Below are 19,755 nucleotides of genomic sequence, written 5' to 3' on the forward strand. Positions count from 1 at the left end.
TGCCCCAGTGCTAGACATCACTATAAACTGCCACACAGCAGACATCGTAGCGATATGACTCAAATTGTTAAAGCCATGTTAAAAATTTAAAAGCGCGCGCGCGCGCACACACACACACACACACACACACACACTTTCCTTAAGAATAAATAAATTGACGCGTATTCTCCCTAAGTAGACTGGTACACTGGTACAAATTCCTTATGTAGGAAGGAGGTACTGATTACCAAATTACAATAAACAATCTCTTCAGATCATCTGCGATTCTTATCTAATCTGTATTTCCCTTAAGCTGGAATTTTGTGCCATCGTGATGTTTTCAATAACATTAATATATGGGCTCTGTGAGGACCATGTTAAATCGGTAATGCCATTATCGGTCTTCCACTGACGAGTTCTCCAAGACTCCTGGAAGCGGCAGCTGTCATCATGAAACAAATAACACCGGTTGGAAACGTGTTTTGTGAGAACAGGCCACAAATGACTTTCTAGAACCTGCACATTTATCACGGTTCAAACTGCCCTCATCAATTTTTACCAAAGGCGACCCATTCTATAGAATGTCAGGCTGCCCCAACGGCATCACATATATGTTGGGTGTGTGTTTTTTTTTTTTTTTCTTTGTGGTCAATGTGGATGCACTATGTGTTAGAGACGCTGGGGTAGGTAAAGTCTCGAATGAGACTCAGAAATATTTAAATATTGAATAAAGGATATCTACGTTTCCTGAGTATAACAGAATTGCATGAGTGAAATCGAAGCTTAATAAAACAATTTTCTTTTTCTCATTATTTTGAAGACAAAGACAGCTTACTTGCATTGATTTCATCCTGTGGAAATAAAAAAGGAAGTTCGTAAATTTGATAATAATTTGGGGCAGTGAATGATTGCAAATCTATCTCAAACATCTAACTGTGTATTTTGTCCAACTGATGACTACTTTCATACGAAAGATGAAACGATTTTCTAAATTTTCGTCAACAAATTTACAAAGTTCTTGCGCGAATTGATAAAGTGAACACTGTTGGGGTAGAGGTAGAATCATCACTGAGCATTTGAATCCCATGTAACATGTTTTAACTCAAAATTTAATAAATATAAGTTTACCCATTACTTTTTTTTAACTTATTTATTTGGTTTATTTCTACATTCAGGAGTGAATTATGTGACATTGGTAAGCTTGCAGCGAAGTTCGGTAACAGATGATGCAACCAATTGTGATAATCACTTAATTTTCGGTTTGCAATCAGCTTTCATATATTCCCAATTTTCTATCGTTTTTAAACATGATTATGAATGTGATAAAAATCGATAATTATACACGTTGTAGTAGTACAATCAATTTCAACCTTTGCCTTAGAAGCTTCTGCAATGTGTCGCAGAGTGTCACAAGTATATATGACACTGAATGAATATAAACAGGTCATTTAAGTTCACACAATGAGGAAAACTGTTTCAAATTAGTTACTACTTGAGACCTACATGCTGTTCTTGGGAATTTGTTGTTCGTCGTATTTTAAGGCACCTTCTCATTGCTTACATAAATACATATTTTAAGATCTGTTCTTCCTGAGAGACATGCAGAAGGGCAGGTATACTTCCAATATGGCAAAATAAATTATATCCAGAGGTGATATTACCAGTGACTATGCCACATTTGTATAAAAATAAAAAATAATTTTTGTCACTAACACGTTTCAGTATCTCATCACGAAATATATAATGGATGGAAGGAATGATAATAACCATATATTAAACCCCAACAAATTAAATCTCGGTAGAGACTTGGGTAGATAAAATTCGTTACTTTTTGTACAGACAATTAGTATGTTATCATGTCCAAGAGACACTCGTCAATACATATCACTCTTCCCATATATTCTGCAAGTTCCATCCTTATTTTCTCCTATACCAAGAATTCACCAATTTCCGTTCACATTGCAGGTAGTTAATTTCTTCCGAACAACACGCGCAAAATGTCTCTCAGAATGGAAATGCCTCTGGACGGTTCTTATGCATACTTGTACGGGTACTGACTGACTTACTTCAAATCCACTAGTACTACCTCCTGTTTTTTTTTTTTTTTTTTGGTTTTTTATGGGGGGGGGGGAGTTGCAATGCGAAAAAGGACCTATACGACATGAAGTTTTCATGGCCGGCCACTTCTATGGGTATTTTCTGCAGAACCTATTGCACCGAATTTTTTTATATAAAAACTCTCTTCACGATAAGATTTAGCAATACTTCGAGAACCTGTGCTTTCCTTGTTATAGCACAGTACTGTGCTCTTTTCGTCAGGCGTCATTTCTTTGCATATTTTAGTCATTTTTTCAAACTTTATTGGCATGCTTACGGTATGAAGGGGAAGCCGCGATAACTTAGTAACCTGGTAGAAACCCGGGACTCGTAATCCATGAATCACGTGTTCGATGCCCGTTTAGGCCAGCCCAAGTTGGCTCCCCAGTGTATTTGGGAAAGGCACTTATCTCTCATTTTCTCGGCACATGTTATTTGCACTTAAACATGACCAACCAACGGTTCTTAGGTGGCAAATGATATTTTCGTAAATTGGCACAATACATGTATTCACTTAAGGCTATGATTTTACCTTTTCGGCTATTATTGTTTAATAATTAAAGATATGGATATATTTGTAACTTTGGTGTTTCTGACTTGTGTTGTTCCTGATATTTATGTGAGACACGTACACCTCCCCATGTTACTTCGCAGTATGTAGCCAGTTAAATACCAATAGTGGCCCTAGGAAGCAGAGCTAGCCACTCACAGAATTAGATGCGTGGGTTCAATGCAAGTAGCCTAGAATATCTGAAAAACAGCATGAATGGCAATTTTTTTCCAAAGGGCATCAAGCTATTTTAGTACTCAATGTTTTTCAAAAGTGTCACTTAGGAAAGGGTTTGTGTTTGCACTGTGAACATCACTTTGTGTCAGAAACGACCTTCGAAAGTGAAAAAATGCATGTGCCAATTTGGGATTGGTGTGAATAACATCTTTTACTTTGGACTTCCGTTGACTTGTCAGGTGAAGCGAATGGTATTCTTGTGTTTTATTTTATTATAGCTATCCCGATATACGGGCCTTATTGACCTCACTTATATATTTTATTTTAGCTACCCCAATATATGGACCTTGTTGACCTCACTTGTATATTTTATTATAGCTATCCCGATATATGGGCCTTATTGACTTCACTTATATATTTTATTATAGCTATCCCGATATATGGGCCTTATTGACTTCACTTATATATTTTATTGTAGCTATCCCGATATATGGGCCTTATTGACCTCACTTACATATTTTATTATAGCTATCCAGATATATGGGCCTTATTGACCTCACTTACATATTTTATTATAGCTATCCAGATATATGGGCCTTATTGACTTCACTTATATATTTTATTATAGCTATTCCGATATATGGGCCTTATTGACCTCACATATATTTTATTATAGCTATCCCGATATATGGGTCTTATTGACCTCACTTATATATTTTATTATAGCTATCCAGATATATGAGCCTTATTGACCTCACTTATATATTTTATTATAGCTATCCCGATATATGGGTCTTATTGACCTCACTTGTATATTTTATTATAGCTATCCCGATATATGGGTCTTATTGACCTCACTTGTATATTTTATTATAGCTATCCCGATATATGGGTCTTATTGACCTCACTTGTATATTTTATTATAGCTATCCCGAGATACGGACCGTGTTGACCTCACTTGTATATTTTATTATAGCTATCCCGATATATGGGTCTTATTGACCTCACTTGTATATTTTATTATAGCTATTCCGATATATGGGCCTTATTGACCTCACTTACACATTTTATTATAGCTATCCCGAGATACGGACCGTGTTGACCTCACTTGTATATTTTATTATAGCTATCCCGATATATGGGTCTTATTGACCTCACTTGTATATTTTATTATAGCTATTCCGATATATGGGCCTTATTGACCTCACTTACACATTTTATTATAGCTATCCCGAGATACGGACCGTGTTGACCTCACTTGTATATTTTATTATAGCTATCCCGATATATGGGTCTTATTGACCTCACTTGTATATTTTATTATAGCTATTCCGATATATGGGCCTTATTGACCTCACTTACATATTTTATTATAGCTATCCCGATATACGGACCGTGTTGACCTCACTTGTATATTTTATTATAGCTATCCCGATATATGGGTCTTATTGACCTCACTTACATATTTTATTATAGCTATTCCGATATATGGGCCTTATTGACCTCACTTACATATTTTATTATAGCTATCCCGATATATGGGTCTTATTGACCTCACTTGTATATTTTATTATAGCTATCCCGATATATGAGCCTTATTGACCTCACTTATATATTTTATTATAGCTATCCCGATATACGGACCGTGTTGACCTCACTTGTATATTTTATTATAGCTATCCCGATATATGGGTCTTATTGACCTCACTTACATATTTTATTATAGCTATCCCGATATATGAGCCTTATTGACCTCACTTGTATATTTTATTATAGCTATTCCGATATATGGGCCTTATTGACTTCACTTATATATTTTATTGTAGCTATCCCGATATACGGACCGTGTTGACCTCACTTGTATATTTTATTTATAACGAAATGTTATATAGGCAGGCGGACACGTCATTACATATGTGCATAACAACTGTCCCGTGCACTCTGAACAGACGAATTATCGACTTCCGGATAACAGTACCGGTGTATTGATAATTAATTACCTACAAACTCATACTCGGCAGAACTAGGATGCCACGCAGCTGGATGTAATTAAATAATTTACATCATAACGCAATGTTGACATACGCCAAATTTAAAAAAAAAATCTCATTTCACTAATGTGGAATATATCTTGACATATATCTGGATTCTGGTTTTGTGTTTTACGGCACAAAAAGCGTATTTTGTGTCAAACCAGTTGGAGGAAAGTGCCTTGTGAAAGGACACACCAGGGTAGCCGAACCTGGCTGGTCCCATTATAGTGTTCAAACCCGCATCCTTTTAGTCGTAGGTCCAGCTTGCTAACCACCGAGCCACAGCGGTTCCAAATTTCGCATACCGTATATATTCGATCATTAGATGGGTCCAGCTGCAAACTGCACCGACCCAGATCTGCCTCCGCATTATGCTAAGGCAGATCTGGGCCTGTGCAGTTTGTTAGGCGTTATCAGTAGAATAAACAATATAGACCCTGATCTGCAGGCGCGTTATCCTACCGCAGATCAGGATCTTTGTTGTTTTCAGTTTGACTCAACTTTTAGCGAGTACATACGGTATATAATGTATGCCTTAATTTCCGATATATAAAGTATGCCTTTATTTCACATATCTAAATTTATTCTTCAAAATACGATCATAAGAATGTATGTTCAAATGAATTATCATAAGGCAAGGTACTTTTTTTCTTTGATGGGACCGCACCGGTGGCCTAGTGATTAGAGCGTCCGCCTTGGATGCGGGAGGTCGCGGGTTCGAATCCCGGTTGAGTCTTACGAAAGACATAATAAATGGTACTAACAGCTGCCTCGCTAGGCACTCGGAATTAAGAAGTTAGTGTTAGGACTGGTCGGCTTGGTGTCAGGATAACGTGACTGGGTGGGACATCATGCTACATGTCTGCGTCATGACGCCCCAGTGCTAGACATCACTATAAACTGCCACACTGTAGACCTCGTAGCAAAATTGTTAAAGCTACGTTAAAAATCCGTATCACACACGCACACACACATACACAGTTTTTTTCGTACAGAATGCAGTTCTTGTCTGAATCAATATTTGTACTATTTCATACATCAATATGTATGTATGCATGTATGTATGTATGTATGTACGTGTGTGTGTGTGTGTGTGTGTGTGTGTGTGCAGACAGGCACGCATGCATGCACGCACGCACGTATGTATGTATGTATTATCTAATCAAAAGTCTTGCATCAGGTGAAATTCTTTTTAACATATGAATAATACATAATTTCTTTCTCAGATGTATAATTCTTTCTTCACATACACGTATGTGAAACATATTTTAACGTGTAAATATAAGCTTTTTGTACACTCTCATATGTAAAGTTATTTTTCAGATATGTAAAGTTCTTTTCTACGGGTGCGAAATCATTTCATTTATTTCACATATGTGAAATACTCTTTACGTACGTGACATTTTGTTCACAGTGTGAAATAAAGTCAAGCTATTTTAATTGTAAATCAGAATACACAATTCTTTTACATATATTTGGAATAAAGTCAAACTATTTCACACATGTAAAAAAAATCCCTTTTATCATGAGTAAGATTTTTTTCCCCACACATATGTATGAAGGAAAAGAAAATTCTAAAGCGGCTTGCCATATCGTCTTATTAGCTGTTTCTTGTAGATCTCTTACGAGTTTCCGCTTCCTTGAGGAAAGAAACAATGCACTAGAAAGTTTGTAGTCCTCTTTCTCTCTCTCTCTCTCTCTCTCTCTCAAAATTTGCCACTATATTGGTACAATATTATATTTTCAGAAATACACTGAAGATCAAAATTCATATTAGTGTTGGTCTACAGCAGGAGTCTCAAACTCAAACCACCCTGAGGACCACATGAGGGAATTTTCGATGGCCCAAGGACCCCACCACTTTTGTTATCTTTCATGCCACCTTGTGACGTCAATCATTTTGCGGGCCACAGGATACGACTTGGCGGGTCGCGTGTTTGAGACCCCTGGTATACAGTGTCACACATAAAGCCCAATATTTCCCTTGAGATGACCCATATACTTAATATGATGCGAAAGAGATTCGGATTTCTCAAGACAAAATAATTCACACTGTATTAGGTGTAAAACGGACTAATGCAGGTAGTATGGAACAATGATACTGTCATTGACAAATAATTACGAGAAATGGGTAAATAAATGCGATATCAATTATAGAGAAAGTTGCAAGACGGCTGAGTGCCCATATTGTAATTTTCTTGTCAGCACCATATATGGTACACGCATGCACAAATTATTTCATTTTAAACAGATATTTACAACCCCAACCCCCAAAACACAACATTAGTCAAGTTTAGCACAGCATGAGAGCGTGTATGTGGCTGTCAAGGACGTTTATTTAAAACCAACAGATGATTCGCTCTGTTCAAATCTTGCGTTTGGTTTTTTAGATTTGGCATTATCGCTTTCGTAACCGTGACATCAAGGCTTACTGTTTTCATAACATAGTTACAAAACCCTTGAACACAAATGTCAGTGCCTACAATTTTGCTTAAGGCCGGAAAACATTCTGTAATAGTGCCGTTAACACACGTGCATTACATATGCACGGCTATTAAAAGTGACTCGTAAAACTAAGTCCGGGTGCTGCTCTTAAATCCGTATTTATTACTGTTACCCCATGTGAGCAGCACGTACACGTACGAACATGTCACTCAAATAAAACAATCTTACTAATGTAGCCAGCTAGATATAGTTTATTATATTATTCGATATGGCAAAAAGGAAATCAGTATTTGATTAAATAGTACATTGGTTTCAACACTTAATTAGAGACATACAGACAGATAGAGTCAGAAAGAGAGACAAACAAAGGTCAGGATGGTTGACACAGGGAGGGGGTACAGTGGTGGGTGGGAGTGGAAAGAATATTACCTGATACGCTGAAGTTCTAAACCGGTTCCGGAGGTTCATGCCAACATCTCTGACTTGTTCTTGGAACTTCCGGAACTCCAGCTGTTCAAAATACCACACTGTTACCATGATTAAAGGATTGTGGCCACACTTGGTGCCATAATTTACGACAATACTTTTAACAAAATCAAATGGCACAACAAGCTGAAAGTAAAACTGCACACGTATATCCAACTCCTTTGTACTGCGGAATTAATTATCTTCCTTCGTTACACCTACACCTTGTAAATTGGGATCAAATTATATAGTTTGACTGAACGCTTCAAATCTGTCTCACTCGCTTTTTTGTGTTTATCCCTATGTATATCTCGTTCTAAAGGTATACAAAATAAATCGTTTGACATGTCTGTACTTCAGTTCACCAAAAATTGAAAACCGCAAATGAAACTACCACCATAGAGTAACGTGAATAGTCTGAGAGATTCCTTTTCGTGGTTCCATTTTTACTAAAGGAGCAGTTAGTTATGGTATCCATGAGATTCCATTTACTTACTCATTCACCGTATCTACATACACAATACACATTTGTGTATACTCACACTTCCTTATGGTATTGAATTGCCTTCGTATACCGTACTAATCCGAATATAGCACACATTCCACTACTACGCGCGAATAGTCACACATTGTAGAGTTTATCATAATTTACATTAGCGAACAAATCTAGCTAAAAGAGCAAAATGGGTTACATAAGAAACAAAATGTTCCCCCACACATTCTAAGTAGTCTTTTCCATACAGAAATCTCTTAACTCTATAACATTGTTTAAAGATTTTACTTTTGAGAAGCTCTTCATTCTGAAATATTGTAAAGAGTTAGACGTAATATTCCAGTTACATGTAATCTTGACGAAAAAGTAAGTAAGTAAGTAAATTACTGTCTGAATGTTAGTACCATACATAATTTTGAGATTGTTACAAGGCTAATACCTCGTCGGGCATTAACTTTCCGAGGCACTGCTAACAGATTATAACGGTACAGAGGGTCGCACGGTATCACCAAATACCTGTCAATGTGTAGTATCATAGGTATAATTTATGTACATAGTTCGATTTTCGGCATTACCTTTATAGGTGTGATCTAAAGAATTATCATTCTGTGTAAAGCTTCATAAGGAACAGGTGATATTTTTTATGGTTTGTACCCTTATAGATTCCTATTATACATCATAGGTTATAGAGTCGTTCTTTTAGCCTGCCATTTATTACAAAATTGTTTCTTCAGTGTGAAAGGGCTTGAGAAATAACTCTACAACACATGTGTATTATATTACGAGGGGAGCAACTACAACAAGACACAGCATGCAGAATATCTTAGTTGCTTAAATATTTTACCACATTTAGCTTTAACGTTTGTGTAATTCATCAAATCCACGAGGCTTTGAAATGAATTGCATGCTAGAAACAAGACCCACGGATTAAGATCAATAATCGTTGTCCCACAGCTTTATCGTTTGAAGATTAATCGCAGCCCTTGAACTTTTATTCTCTCTCCCTCTCTCTCTCTCTCTCTGTCCCTCTCTCTCTCTCTCTCTCTCTCTCTCTACATACACACACGCGCGCACACATACACATATGTAAGTAAAGCTTGTGAATGTGTTCCCTTTCAAGTTTTGTAGAAATGCACAATTTCTTAGACATACTATTTTCAACAAATGCCTTTTAAAAAATTAATACTGACATAATTTGTTAACAAATATAGAAAAATTAGTTAACCGTATTTCACATTCTCAGTTTTTTAAATTGTTATTAGTTCTTGATATTCATGTTTGACACTGTCAGGCTGCAGGCATAACTGCGGTCTAAGCTTCCCCAATGCGTGCAGTCAGTTCACATTTAAAATTATTGTGTAACTATTTGCATGAGAAGTCATTCTTGGCTTTTGTTCCCGAACTCATGCACAACATTTTTCTTTCTTTTAAACAAAAGGGACCTGAAAGAGTGTAGTTTGTATTTATTGTCTAATGAACCTTTTCCCTTAAATTAGTAACATCTTTGGAATACACTTTGGAGAATTGATGTGCAAAAACAAATAGGGAGGTAAATCTTTGCAACTGGAGGAGGATAACTGATGAAGGTACAAAAATTTAGGAAACCAAAACTGTAAATAAAGACATGCTTCTTTTGAACGAATGAATTTGGTAACTACAGAAAGCTCTCAAATCCGAATAAAATTCATAATTATTAGCCACCTTCGAAACACTAAACTCAGTCTGAGAGATTTGACATACTTTAGGCACTATACTAGTAACTACTGATCGATTTGAGTGCAAAGGAGACTAATTGATTGATTTATTTCTTCCAACCCCCCCCCCCCAATTATCTGAGAATACAATCATATTAAGTCATGGTACAAAAATACCCCCCAAAGTAATGAGAAAGAACAAAGTAGTAGACAAAACGAGAGTTTTGTGCCACCTAACACCATATTTCAATTTTTATTAGAGATGCTCCACCGCTTCGCAAATAGCTACTCGCGTCTTCGCAGGTGCTAAACATTAGGCCAATGTTTAAAATATCCATACTACACTCATGTCTCAGAAATTCTCATCCTCTGTACCTCTTTTATTTTAGCCTGTCAACTATAAAATTCTAAGTGAATGAAAATATTTCTCATCATTGTTCGTTGTGATTAGCATCTCATGATCAGAATCTCGTCTTAATAATTCTTAATTGAATAGATGACTGACATATCAAAACAAGTTATGAATGAACAATTGTATGCGTTTTGAATACTTTACATTTAAATCGTACACGTTTTAACCAAGATCTCTGTATTTTCCTCTTTAGTGATTGTGGTCACAAACTATATTTTCATTATCATTATGTTCACATCTTCCTCAGTGAAGAAGATATCCCCGCATAATTTGGTTCTAAAATCTTAATAAATGGTTCTCCGATTTACCAAGCTCATCGTAACATAATTCAATACAATCAGTACTTTGATAAACACCTGAATTGAGATGAGGTTTTTAAAAAACGATGGAACGTGTTTAAATGTTTCTAATATAAAGATTCCAACAGTTCCATATGATTTGAAACAGGATATGTTCATCCTACTTCCAAAACGGTAGAGGATGCAGGGGTGGCATCAATGGTTAGATTTACTAAAGCGACATTTAGAAAGTTATATGCTTGTCTACATTTTCATGCATTTCTTAGAAGATGTTAATTCTACATTTGATTATCAGCTTCCTTGAAAAGCTTGTTTGGAATATGTCATAAAAATATACGGCTGTACGAATTTAATTTAATTAAGTTTGTCTATCAATCTGTTTATGTCTGGAATGAAGCCCAGTTGTCTACACGTGTATCCTAGTTTGAAAAGAAACCGATGAGACGAAACAAACAATACTAATCTGAGAATATCGTTTGTTGAAAGTCTACACAATGGTCAATGAAACAGTATTATCTGATCAATATAAACTTCAATTGTATTAGTACCAGACAAATCATGTGCAACATTAGCCTTTGTCTACCTGGAAATATACAGCACATGCATTATATGAAAACGATGGCCTTTTTCTAAATTGAATAATACATTTTGAGGAACTTAGGTTCCACCACGTCTCAAAATCATACAGAGCACGCATGGTTGCAACACACTGGGTCATTTTTTTTTTTTTGACAGACTATTAGGTTCTTGTTCAGTTATATCCAAACTGATTAAAACTACATAGTTAACTAATTGTGTTTTGCTTCCTTTATAATGAAATCTGATTCTCAATTTTTAGAAATGTTCACACCAAGAAGCGTGCATGTTTCCATCTCCTGAATATATGTAGGCACTAACAAAAACAAGACCTAATTCTTGCTTTGTATTGAAACACGATTAATTATAAAAAATAACACATTTTCCAGAATGTAACAAAACTTACATTACTGACTAATTAAAACATACGTACAGTAAAATAATCAATCCCGATTTTGACAATGATAAATGGCGAATATCATCTACTGACTGAAACGTGCATGGTTTTTCAAGAATAATATATTGGCACCAGAAATAACGAGCCTATTCAACGGTCATTTTCTTAAATAATAGATACGGTCAAGGAGATAAAATTCCACCTTGACGTGTACAAATAAACACTCTGGGAGTCATATCAGTGTACAATAATAGTACAGTCATTATTTAAAACTTAGTACGTATACAAATTCAGTTTAATTTGTAAAATAAGCCATACATTATCGAAAGTATTTTCTGTGTCCCAAGATGATGCATACAGTTTGTTGTCGTTTTCTTTCACATACATAACGAATTCATGCAAATCAACATATGTTATATTACTCTCTACACATTTTCACACACATAACGAGTTCATGCAAATCAACATATGTCACATTACTCTCTACAAGTTTTCACATACATAACCAGTTCATGCAAATGAAAATATGTCACCTTACTCTCTACATGTTTTCACATACACAACGAGTTCATGCAAATCAACATACGTCACATTACTCTCTACAATTTCACATATATAATTAGTTCATGCGAATCAGCATATGTCACAATACTCTAGACATTTTACATACATAACGAGTTCATGTAAGATCAACATATGTCACATTACTCTCTACACATTTTCACATACATAACGAGCTCATGCAAATCAACATGTCACATTACTCTTTCATTTTCACCTACATAACGAGGTCATGCAAATCAACATATGTCAAATTACTCTCTACATATTTTCATATACATAACGAGTTCATGCAAATCAACATATGTCACATTACTCTCCACACATTTCCCCATACATAACGAGTTCATGCAAATCAACATGTCATATTACTCTCTACAAATTCTCACATATATAACAAGTTCATGCAAATCAACATTTGTCACATTACTCTCTACACATTTTCACATACATAACGAGTTAATGCAAATCAACATATGTCACATTACTCTCTACACATTTCCCCATACATAACGAGTTCATGCAAATCAACATGTCATATTACTCTCTACAAATTCTCACATACATAACGAGTTCATGCAAATCAACATATATCACATTACTCTCTACACATTTTCACATACATAACGAGTTAATGCAAATCAACATATGTCACATTACTCTCTACACATTTTCACGTACATAATGAGTTCATGCAAATCAACATGTCATATTACTCTATACACACTTTCACATACATAACGAATTTATGCAAATCAACATATGTCACATTACTCTCTACATATTTTCACATACATAACGAGTTTATGCAAATCAACATATGTCACATTATTCTCTACATATTTTCACATACATAACGAGTTCATGCAAATCAACATGTCATATTACTCTATACACACTTTCACATACATAACAAGTTCATGCAAATCAACATATGTCACATTATTCTCTACACATTTCCCCATACATAACGAGTTCATGCAAATCAACATGTCATATTACTCTCTACAAATTCTCACATACATAACGAGTTCATGCAAATCAACATATATCACATTACTCTCTACACATTTTCACATACATAACGAGTTAATGCAAATCAACATATGTCACATTACTCTCTACACATTTTCACGTACATAATGAGTTCATGCAAATCAACATGTCATATTACTCTATACACACTTTCACATACATAACGAATTTATGCAAATCAACATATGTCACATTACTCTCTACATATTTTCACATACATAACGAGTTTATGCAAATCAACATATGTCACATTATTCTCTACATATTTTCACATACATAACGAGTTCATGCAAATCAACATGTCATATTACTGTATACACACTTTCACATACATAACAAGTTCATGCAAATCAACATATGTCACATTATTCTCTACATATTTTCACATACATAACGAGCTCATGCAAATCAACATGTCATATTACTCTATACACACTTTCACATACATAACGAGGTCATGCAAATCAACATATGTCACATTACTCTCTACACATTTCAAATACATAACGAGCTCATGTAAATCAACATGTCATATTACTCTTTCATTTTCACATACATAACGAGTTCATGTAAATCAACATGTCATATTACTCTATACACATTTCAAATACATAACGAGCTCATGTAAATCAACATATGTCACATTACTCTTTCATTTTCACCTACATAACGAGGTCATGCAAATCAACATATGTCACATTACTCTTTCATTTTCACCTACATAACGAGGTCATGCAAATCAACATATGTCATATTACTCTATACACACTTTCACATACATAACGAGTTCATGCAAATCAACATATGTCACATTACTCTCTACATATTTTCACATGCATAGCGAGTTCATGCAAATCAACATGTCAAATTACTCTGTACACATTTTCACATACATAACGAGTTAATGCAAATCAACATATGTCACATTACTCTCTACACATTTTCACGTACATAATGAGTTCATGCAAATCAACATGTCATATTACTCTATACACACTTTCACATACATAACGAATTTATGCAAATCAACATATGTCACATTACTCTCTACATATTTTCACATACATAACGAGTTTATGCAAATCAACATATGTCACATTATTCTCTACATATTTTCACATACATAACGAGTTCATGCAAATCAACATGTCATATTACTCTCTACACATTTCAAATACATAACGAGCTCATGTAAATCAACATATGTCACATTACTCTTTCATTTTCACCTACATAACGAGGTCATGCAAATCAACATATGTCACATTACTCTTTCATTTTCACCTACATAACGAGGTCATGCAAATCAACATATGTCACATTACTCTTTCATTTTCACCTACATAACGAGGTCATGCAAATCAACATATGTCATATTACTCTATACACACTTTCACATACATAACGAGTTCATGCAAATCAACATATGTCACATTACTCTCTACATATTTTCACATGCATAGCGAGTTCATGCAAATCAACATGTCAAATTACTCTGTACACATTTTCACATACATAACGAGTTCATGCAAATCATGTCATATTACTCTCTACACATTTTCACATACATAACGAGTTCATACAAATCAACAGATGTCATATCACTCTCTAGAAATTTTGGGAAAAGGGCATTGAAGTAGATTTAACATGCAAACCGCAAGGTTTAGCTCGATTTCGATTGTCGTTAATAAAGTATTTTAAATGCTTTAAAGATCAGAAGGAGAAAAGTGCTCGATAATTTGCAGTGACATTTTATCACTTTCCATAATATAATATAATATAATATAATATAATATAATATAATATAATATAATATAATATAATATAATATAATATAATATAATATAATATAATATTTCCAGTGACATTTTATCACCTTCCCTAATGTAATATAATATAATATAATATAATATAATATAATATAATATAATATAATATAATATAATATAATATAATATAATAATCAGACTCTTAAACATTGGTTAGCACATATTTAAATTTTATGAAAGCTTTGAAAAGAGACACCAGAGCCATTCTGATAGCAGTACTAATATACTTTTAACAATCGTTTTTCAAACTATTGTTTCCACCAGCTTGGAATGGAAGATAATTGAATGAAAGCTTTCCTCACTTTCAAAAGATTTTGAATTCATTGAGCGATGTTAATTTCAGTGGGTGTCTTGTCCCAAGAACTTCGCAGATTAAAGAAATCTTAGAACAACTTTTTACTTCACTTTTACTTATTTACCAAGGTTATGTGGTATGTCGAAATAGTCTACAACGACACACTTACGACATATGTATATGTATATATTTCTTCCAGAACATGTATTTACAGTTTCCCGACTGACGCTAATTTTTCTCTGACAATCTAGAAATTGCAATTTAAACAAAAGCGAAATACTTCATAACGACTTCACGAAACCAAACTCTGAACTACTATACTGACTTATTTGCCGATGATTTGTATTATGTTAACTCTAATATGAAATTCAAATGAATACATTTATATTTTAAAAAATTCAGTTTAACCCCATTTCGTGTTGCTACAGGTTGACAATTTTCGATATTATGTGCAACATTGTTAATACAGTTATCTATCTATGCATTGCATTCAATAATAACCATTGATTATTTGGAGGTTGATATATAATAAATGAATAAAGGTGATTGTGTGTGTGTGTGTGTGTGTGTGTGTGTGTGATTTGCATTTTTAACGTAGCTTTAACAATTATTTTAGTTATATCGCTACGATGTCTGCAATGTGGCAGTTTATAGTGATGTCTAGCACTGGGGCCTCATGACGCAGACATGTAGCATGATGCCACACCCAGTCACATTATCCTGACACCAGGCTGACCAGTCCTAATATTAACCTCTTAATGCTGAGCGCCAAGCGAGGCAGCTGTTAGTACCATTTTTATAAGTCTTTGGTATGACTCGGCCGGGAATCGAACCCACGACCTGCTGCATCCGATGAGGCGGACGCTCTAACCACTAGGCCACCGGATCGGTATGAATAAAGGGACATAGTAAAGTGATAAATCAGCATTTAGAACTCAGATGGCCAACCATCTAGACGGTTCTAACTCAAAGAGGAACGACTTATACACCCAATATGTAAATAAAACAGGGTCTTTTTTTGACGCTCGTTTTATTTTCTTGATTTTATATTTTAAAGTGAATATTTAAAAATCTTTTTACCTTCGTTAACTTGATGAAGTTTTCTTCTGAAAAAGAAAGAATAGTGATTATTAAATGGATATAATGCAAATGTTTGGCCATAAGTAAGATACTTTTCTCAAAATCGCGTACGCTTAAGAAGCAGCTTTTTCAAACTCCGTAGAGCCGCTTAATGTCATAGACTCTGTTAACGTTACCCGGTTGCACTAGCGGTCGCCATTGCAGTGCTTGATGTCACAAGAAATTTTTTGATTTGCGCATTATATTACTTGCATATTTGCACTGGCAATTCATCTAGGTAAGCCGTATTTGAAGTGCAACACAACCATAAGTAGGTCATTGTGTCTTACACGTCGACAGGGAGTGAGTGTGGCTTTTCACACCAGGTTTTTTATGAACACATTGGCAAGAAAAGTGTCTAAAACCTTAAAATGCACGGAGACAAATATTTACAATTCTACGAAACAGCATAAACTGAACTAGTTATTTAAAGCAAGTGCAATCTGCAGAATGAATCTGATCGATACAATTTTCTCTGATCTAATGGCTAATTAATACAATAAAACGTATCGGAATGGAATTGCCTTCTTTATGTCTGTATCGCATGAGATAGAATTAGTGATGTAGGTTTTAATACAGCCTTGACAAATGTAGTACTTGATTCGCCAAGTCTGTGTTTAGAAGTTCTCAACTGAGTGTAATTTAATTTTATGAAATCTTTTAAAGACATCCGCCTATTGGTAAGAATAAATAACCTTTATCAAATTCTTGGATTCGATATTTATTGATTTATCACATTCGACCTCAATAAAATATTTCGTTGTTTCTATAAATGTCATCGTTTAGATTTTAAGCAAGTTGTTCGAGAGACTGAACCAAAATTCGACAACAATCTAAACCATCACACTGTTCTTTTAAAAAAAAAACGTGTTTACTTGCAACTATCGACTACAAACTCCTTAACAAATGAAATATATTCTTCACCTTTATTTGGAAGTATATGCTACTTAAGTCTCTGTGTCCCTATTGATCATCAGATACGAATCGTATCCAGACAAATTATGACTAAATAGTGGCATATGTAATTTATAAGTCACTCTACATGCGCGGGTCATCTTGTATTTTCCAGTTATCTTGATATTTTACTTGGTACCCTTTTTTTTTTATCTCTTCTGGTAGCATCGCATTCCTCGAAAAAAGTTCTTGTCACACACACACACATGTTTGTATGTATGTATGTATGTATGTATGTATGTATGTATGTATGTATGTACCACGAAATGTAAAAACTTTTCCTTGCCGAGTTTCCTTTCAATAAAAAATGTATACAGCGAGTGGTATATCAGTGATACAGCGTACATACTATATATATATATATATATATATATATATATATATATATATATATATATATATATATATATATATATATATATGAACGTTATTAAGAGTGACTACAGGAAACTGTGGATTGACCAAGGGAATGAACTCCGCACATCCCTGCCGAGTGTGTCAGCTACAAAATGTAGTTTCTATGCCTTTTGTGGCTATTCACAATCACCTTTGCATATTGATAAGTTTATTGTTTTCTTTTTTAGTTTCTGTTTATATTCACATTGATTAAATCAATATAAGACACACTTATGATTTAAGCATGAAAGAAGGTTTTCGTGAAGAAACTAGAGCACAATATACACTGAACACTCAGCCATTCATGTACCGGCACATGGAAATAAGTATGGCACATAGACTAAGGGAAATGGCAAATCAACAAGAGGTAATTAAAATATTTTAATATATTTACAGTTGATCTAAGTAATTTTTCTGCTTTGATTAACATTACTACCTACCGTAAAAGTCTCTCTCTCTCTCTCTCTCTCTCTCTCTCTTCGGATTTTACTAACGTTTACCATTATTCATAGGTCTAAGGACATCGTCGTATGACTCAAGCGAAAATCCTCTAAGGTTTTCATCCAGCCCAAAGTTTTTTCTCTCTCACTCCAGATTTCCGCGTATTTTTTCCCTACTGCATGAGAGGGAAGGGGGAACAGAAAGCAGAAGGGATTGCTAAGAAATTGTGTGTCATATTAAATTCATTTAGAAAACGGGGATTATTAGTACTTTTATCGTTATTTTCATACGTCATTAAGATTAATGAGTGGAATTTCATCATTCATCTATAAGCATAGAATCAACAGCACACAGTTGCAAGAATGGTTATATATGCGTATTACTGCGCCATGGGTGGATCACAATTTGATATAGCATCAAACATCAGATCAGCCGTTGTTAAAAGCCTAAATATAATTGACAAAAGCAAAAAAATGACTTTGGGAAGGACTTTTCAACTTGCTGAATTTAAGTGTGTTTGAAGAAAGAAAGAAAATCGTAAGAAATGAATAGCAGTTAAAACATGTACAGATTAAAATAAACTTTTCAAAGTTATAAAGATTTATCATTTCCAAGGAGGACATGTACTAATAATGTTTTAGTAGATAGTTTTGAAGAACAAGAAAATCAATTAACAAATCATATTTACATTGATTTACTGTGTTAGAGTTAAGCAAGTGCTGGTTGTTTGAATATTATTACAGCAAGCTGAAAATAAAATATGCTGATACTACTGCAAAATCAGTGCTTTTCAATTTTGAGATAGACAACGCAAACAACGTGCTTTTCAATTTTGAGATAGACAACGCGTGCAACGTGCTTTTCAATTTTGAGATAGACAACGCGTGCAACGTGCTTTTCAATTTTGAGATAGACAACGCGTACAACATGAGATCATGAAGTTCAATTACTCTAGAAACTATTGAAACGATAACGTAGTATTGGTGATAACTTGTGATGGAGTCATTTAAGAAAGCAGTTCCCTTTCTATATTTATTATCATCTTACTCTGCACATGATGTTGACGTAATTGTATTGTAGTGTAAGGATTTGTAATATGTATCGTCTTGGTTTCCAGCTTCAATAACTTCCGAAGATATTTTTAAAGTTCTGTGTTGAATATGAAATCATGTCAAGGAGGAGAGTGATACAGCTGGCACGAAGTAGCCTGTGCAGAGAACAAGGTCGGCGACTGTTCGTTACGAAAACTTGTAAGCAATACACACATTAACGTCCATCATAAATATTTTACTTGTTCATCAGAAGGCAGATAGAAATCACCAATCGGAGGTCCTCTACACGTCTAGAAAGTAGCCGAATGAGACTGAGATGCATCAGGACCAAAATGATCATTCAGGTTATTCAAGTACTTCGTAACAAACATTATTCTCTCAAATCTTTCATTCAAGTAATTCTTTGTTTTTTGCTGTTTTCATTGAACTTTGCATTATTTTCTCTGGATTTTTTTT

The 19,755-nt window shown here is 34.5% G+C and overlaps 1 protein-coding gene across 7 annotated transcripts in view; it reads right to left on the reverse strand.

Moving 5' to 3' along the window:
* LOC149783017 (uncharacterized) overlaps nucleotides 1-19,755 on the reverse strand; it is a 194,302-nt gene that overhangs the window by 65,160 nt on the left and 109,387 nt on the right. For 5 of the 7 annotated variants that reach the window (XM_089934599.1, XM_089934598.1, XM_089934601.1 and 2 more), the window contains 2 exons: nucleotides 16,418-16,443; nucleotides 7,711-7,791 (listed from right to left, as the gene is read on the reverse strand). In XM_089934599.1, the coding sequence (XP_089790725.1) occupies nucleotides 7,711-7,791; nucleotides 16,418-16,443 (107 nt within the window). The remainder of the gene's footprint in view (nucleotides 1-7,710; nucleotides 7,792-16,417; nucleotides 16,444-19,755) is intronic. The other 2 variants (XM_089934602.1, XM_089934600.1) reach the window with 1 other exon arrangement.

This window comes from Sinohyriopsis cumingii, chromosome 15, assembly GCF_028554795.1.
Source record: "Sinohyriopsis cumingii isolate HCF-2022 chromosome 15, ASM2855479v2, whole genome shotgun sequence".
In the NCBI taxonomy this organism is placed as follows: Eukaryota; Metazoa; Mollusca; class Bivalvia; order Unionida; family Unionidae; genus Sinohyriopsis; species Sinohyriopsis cumingii.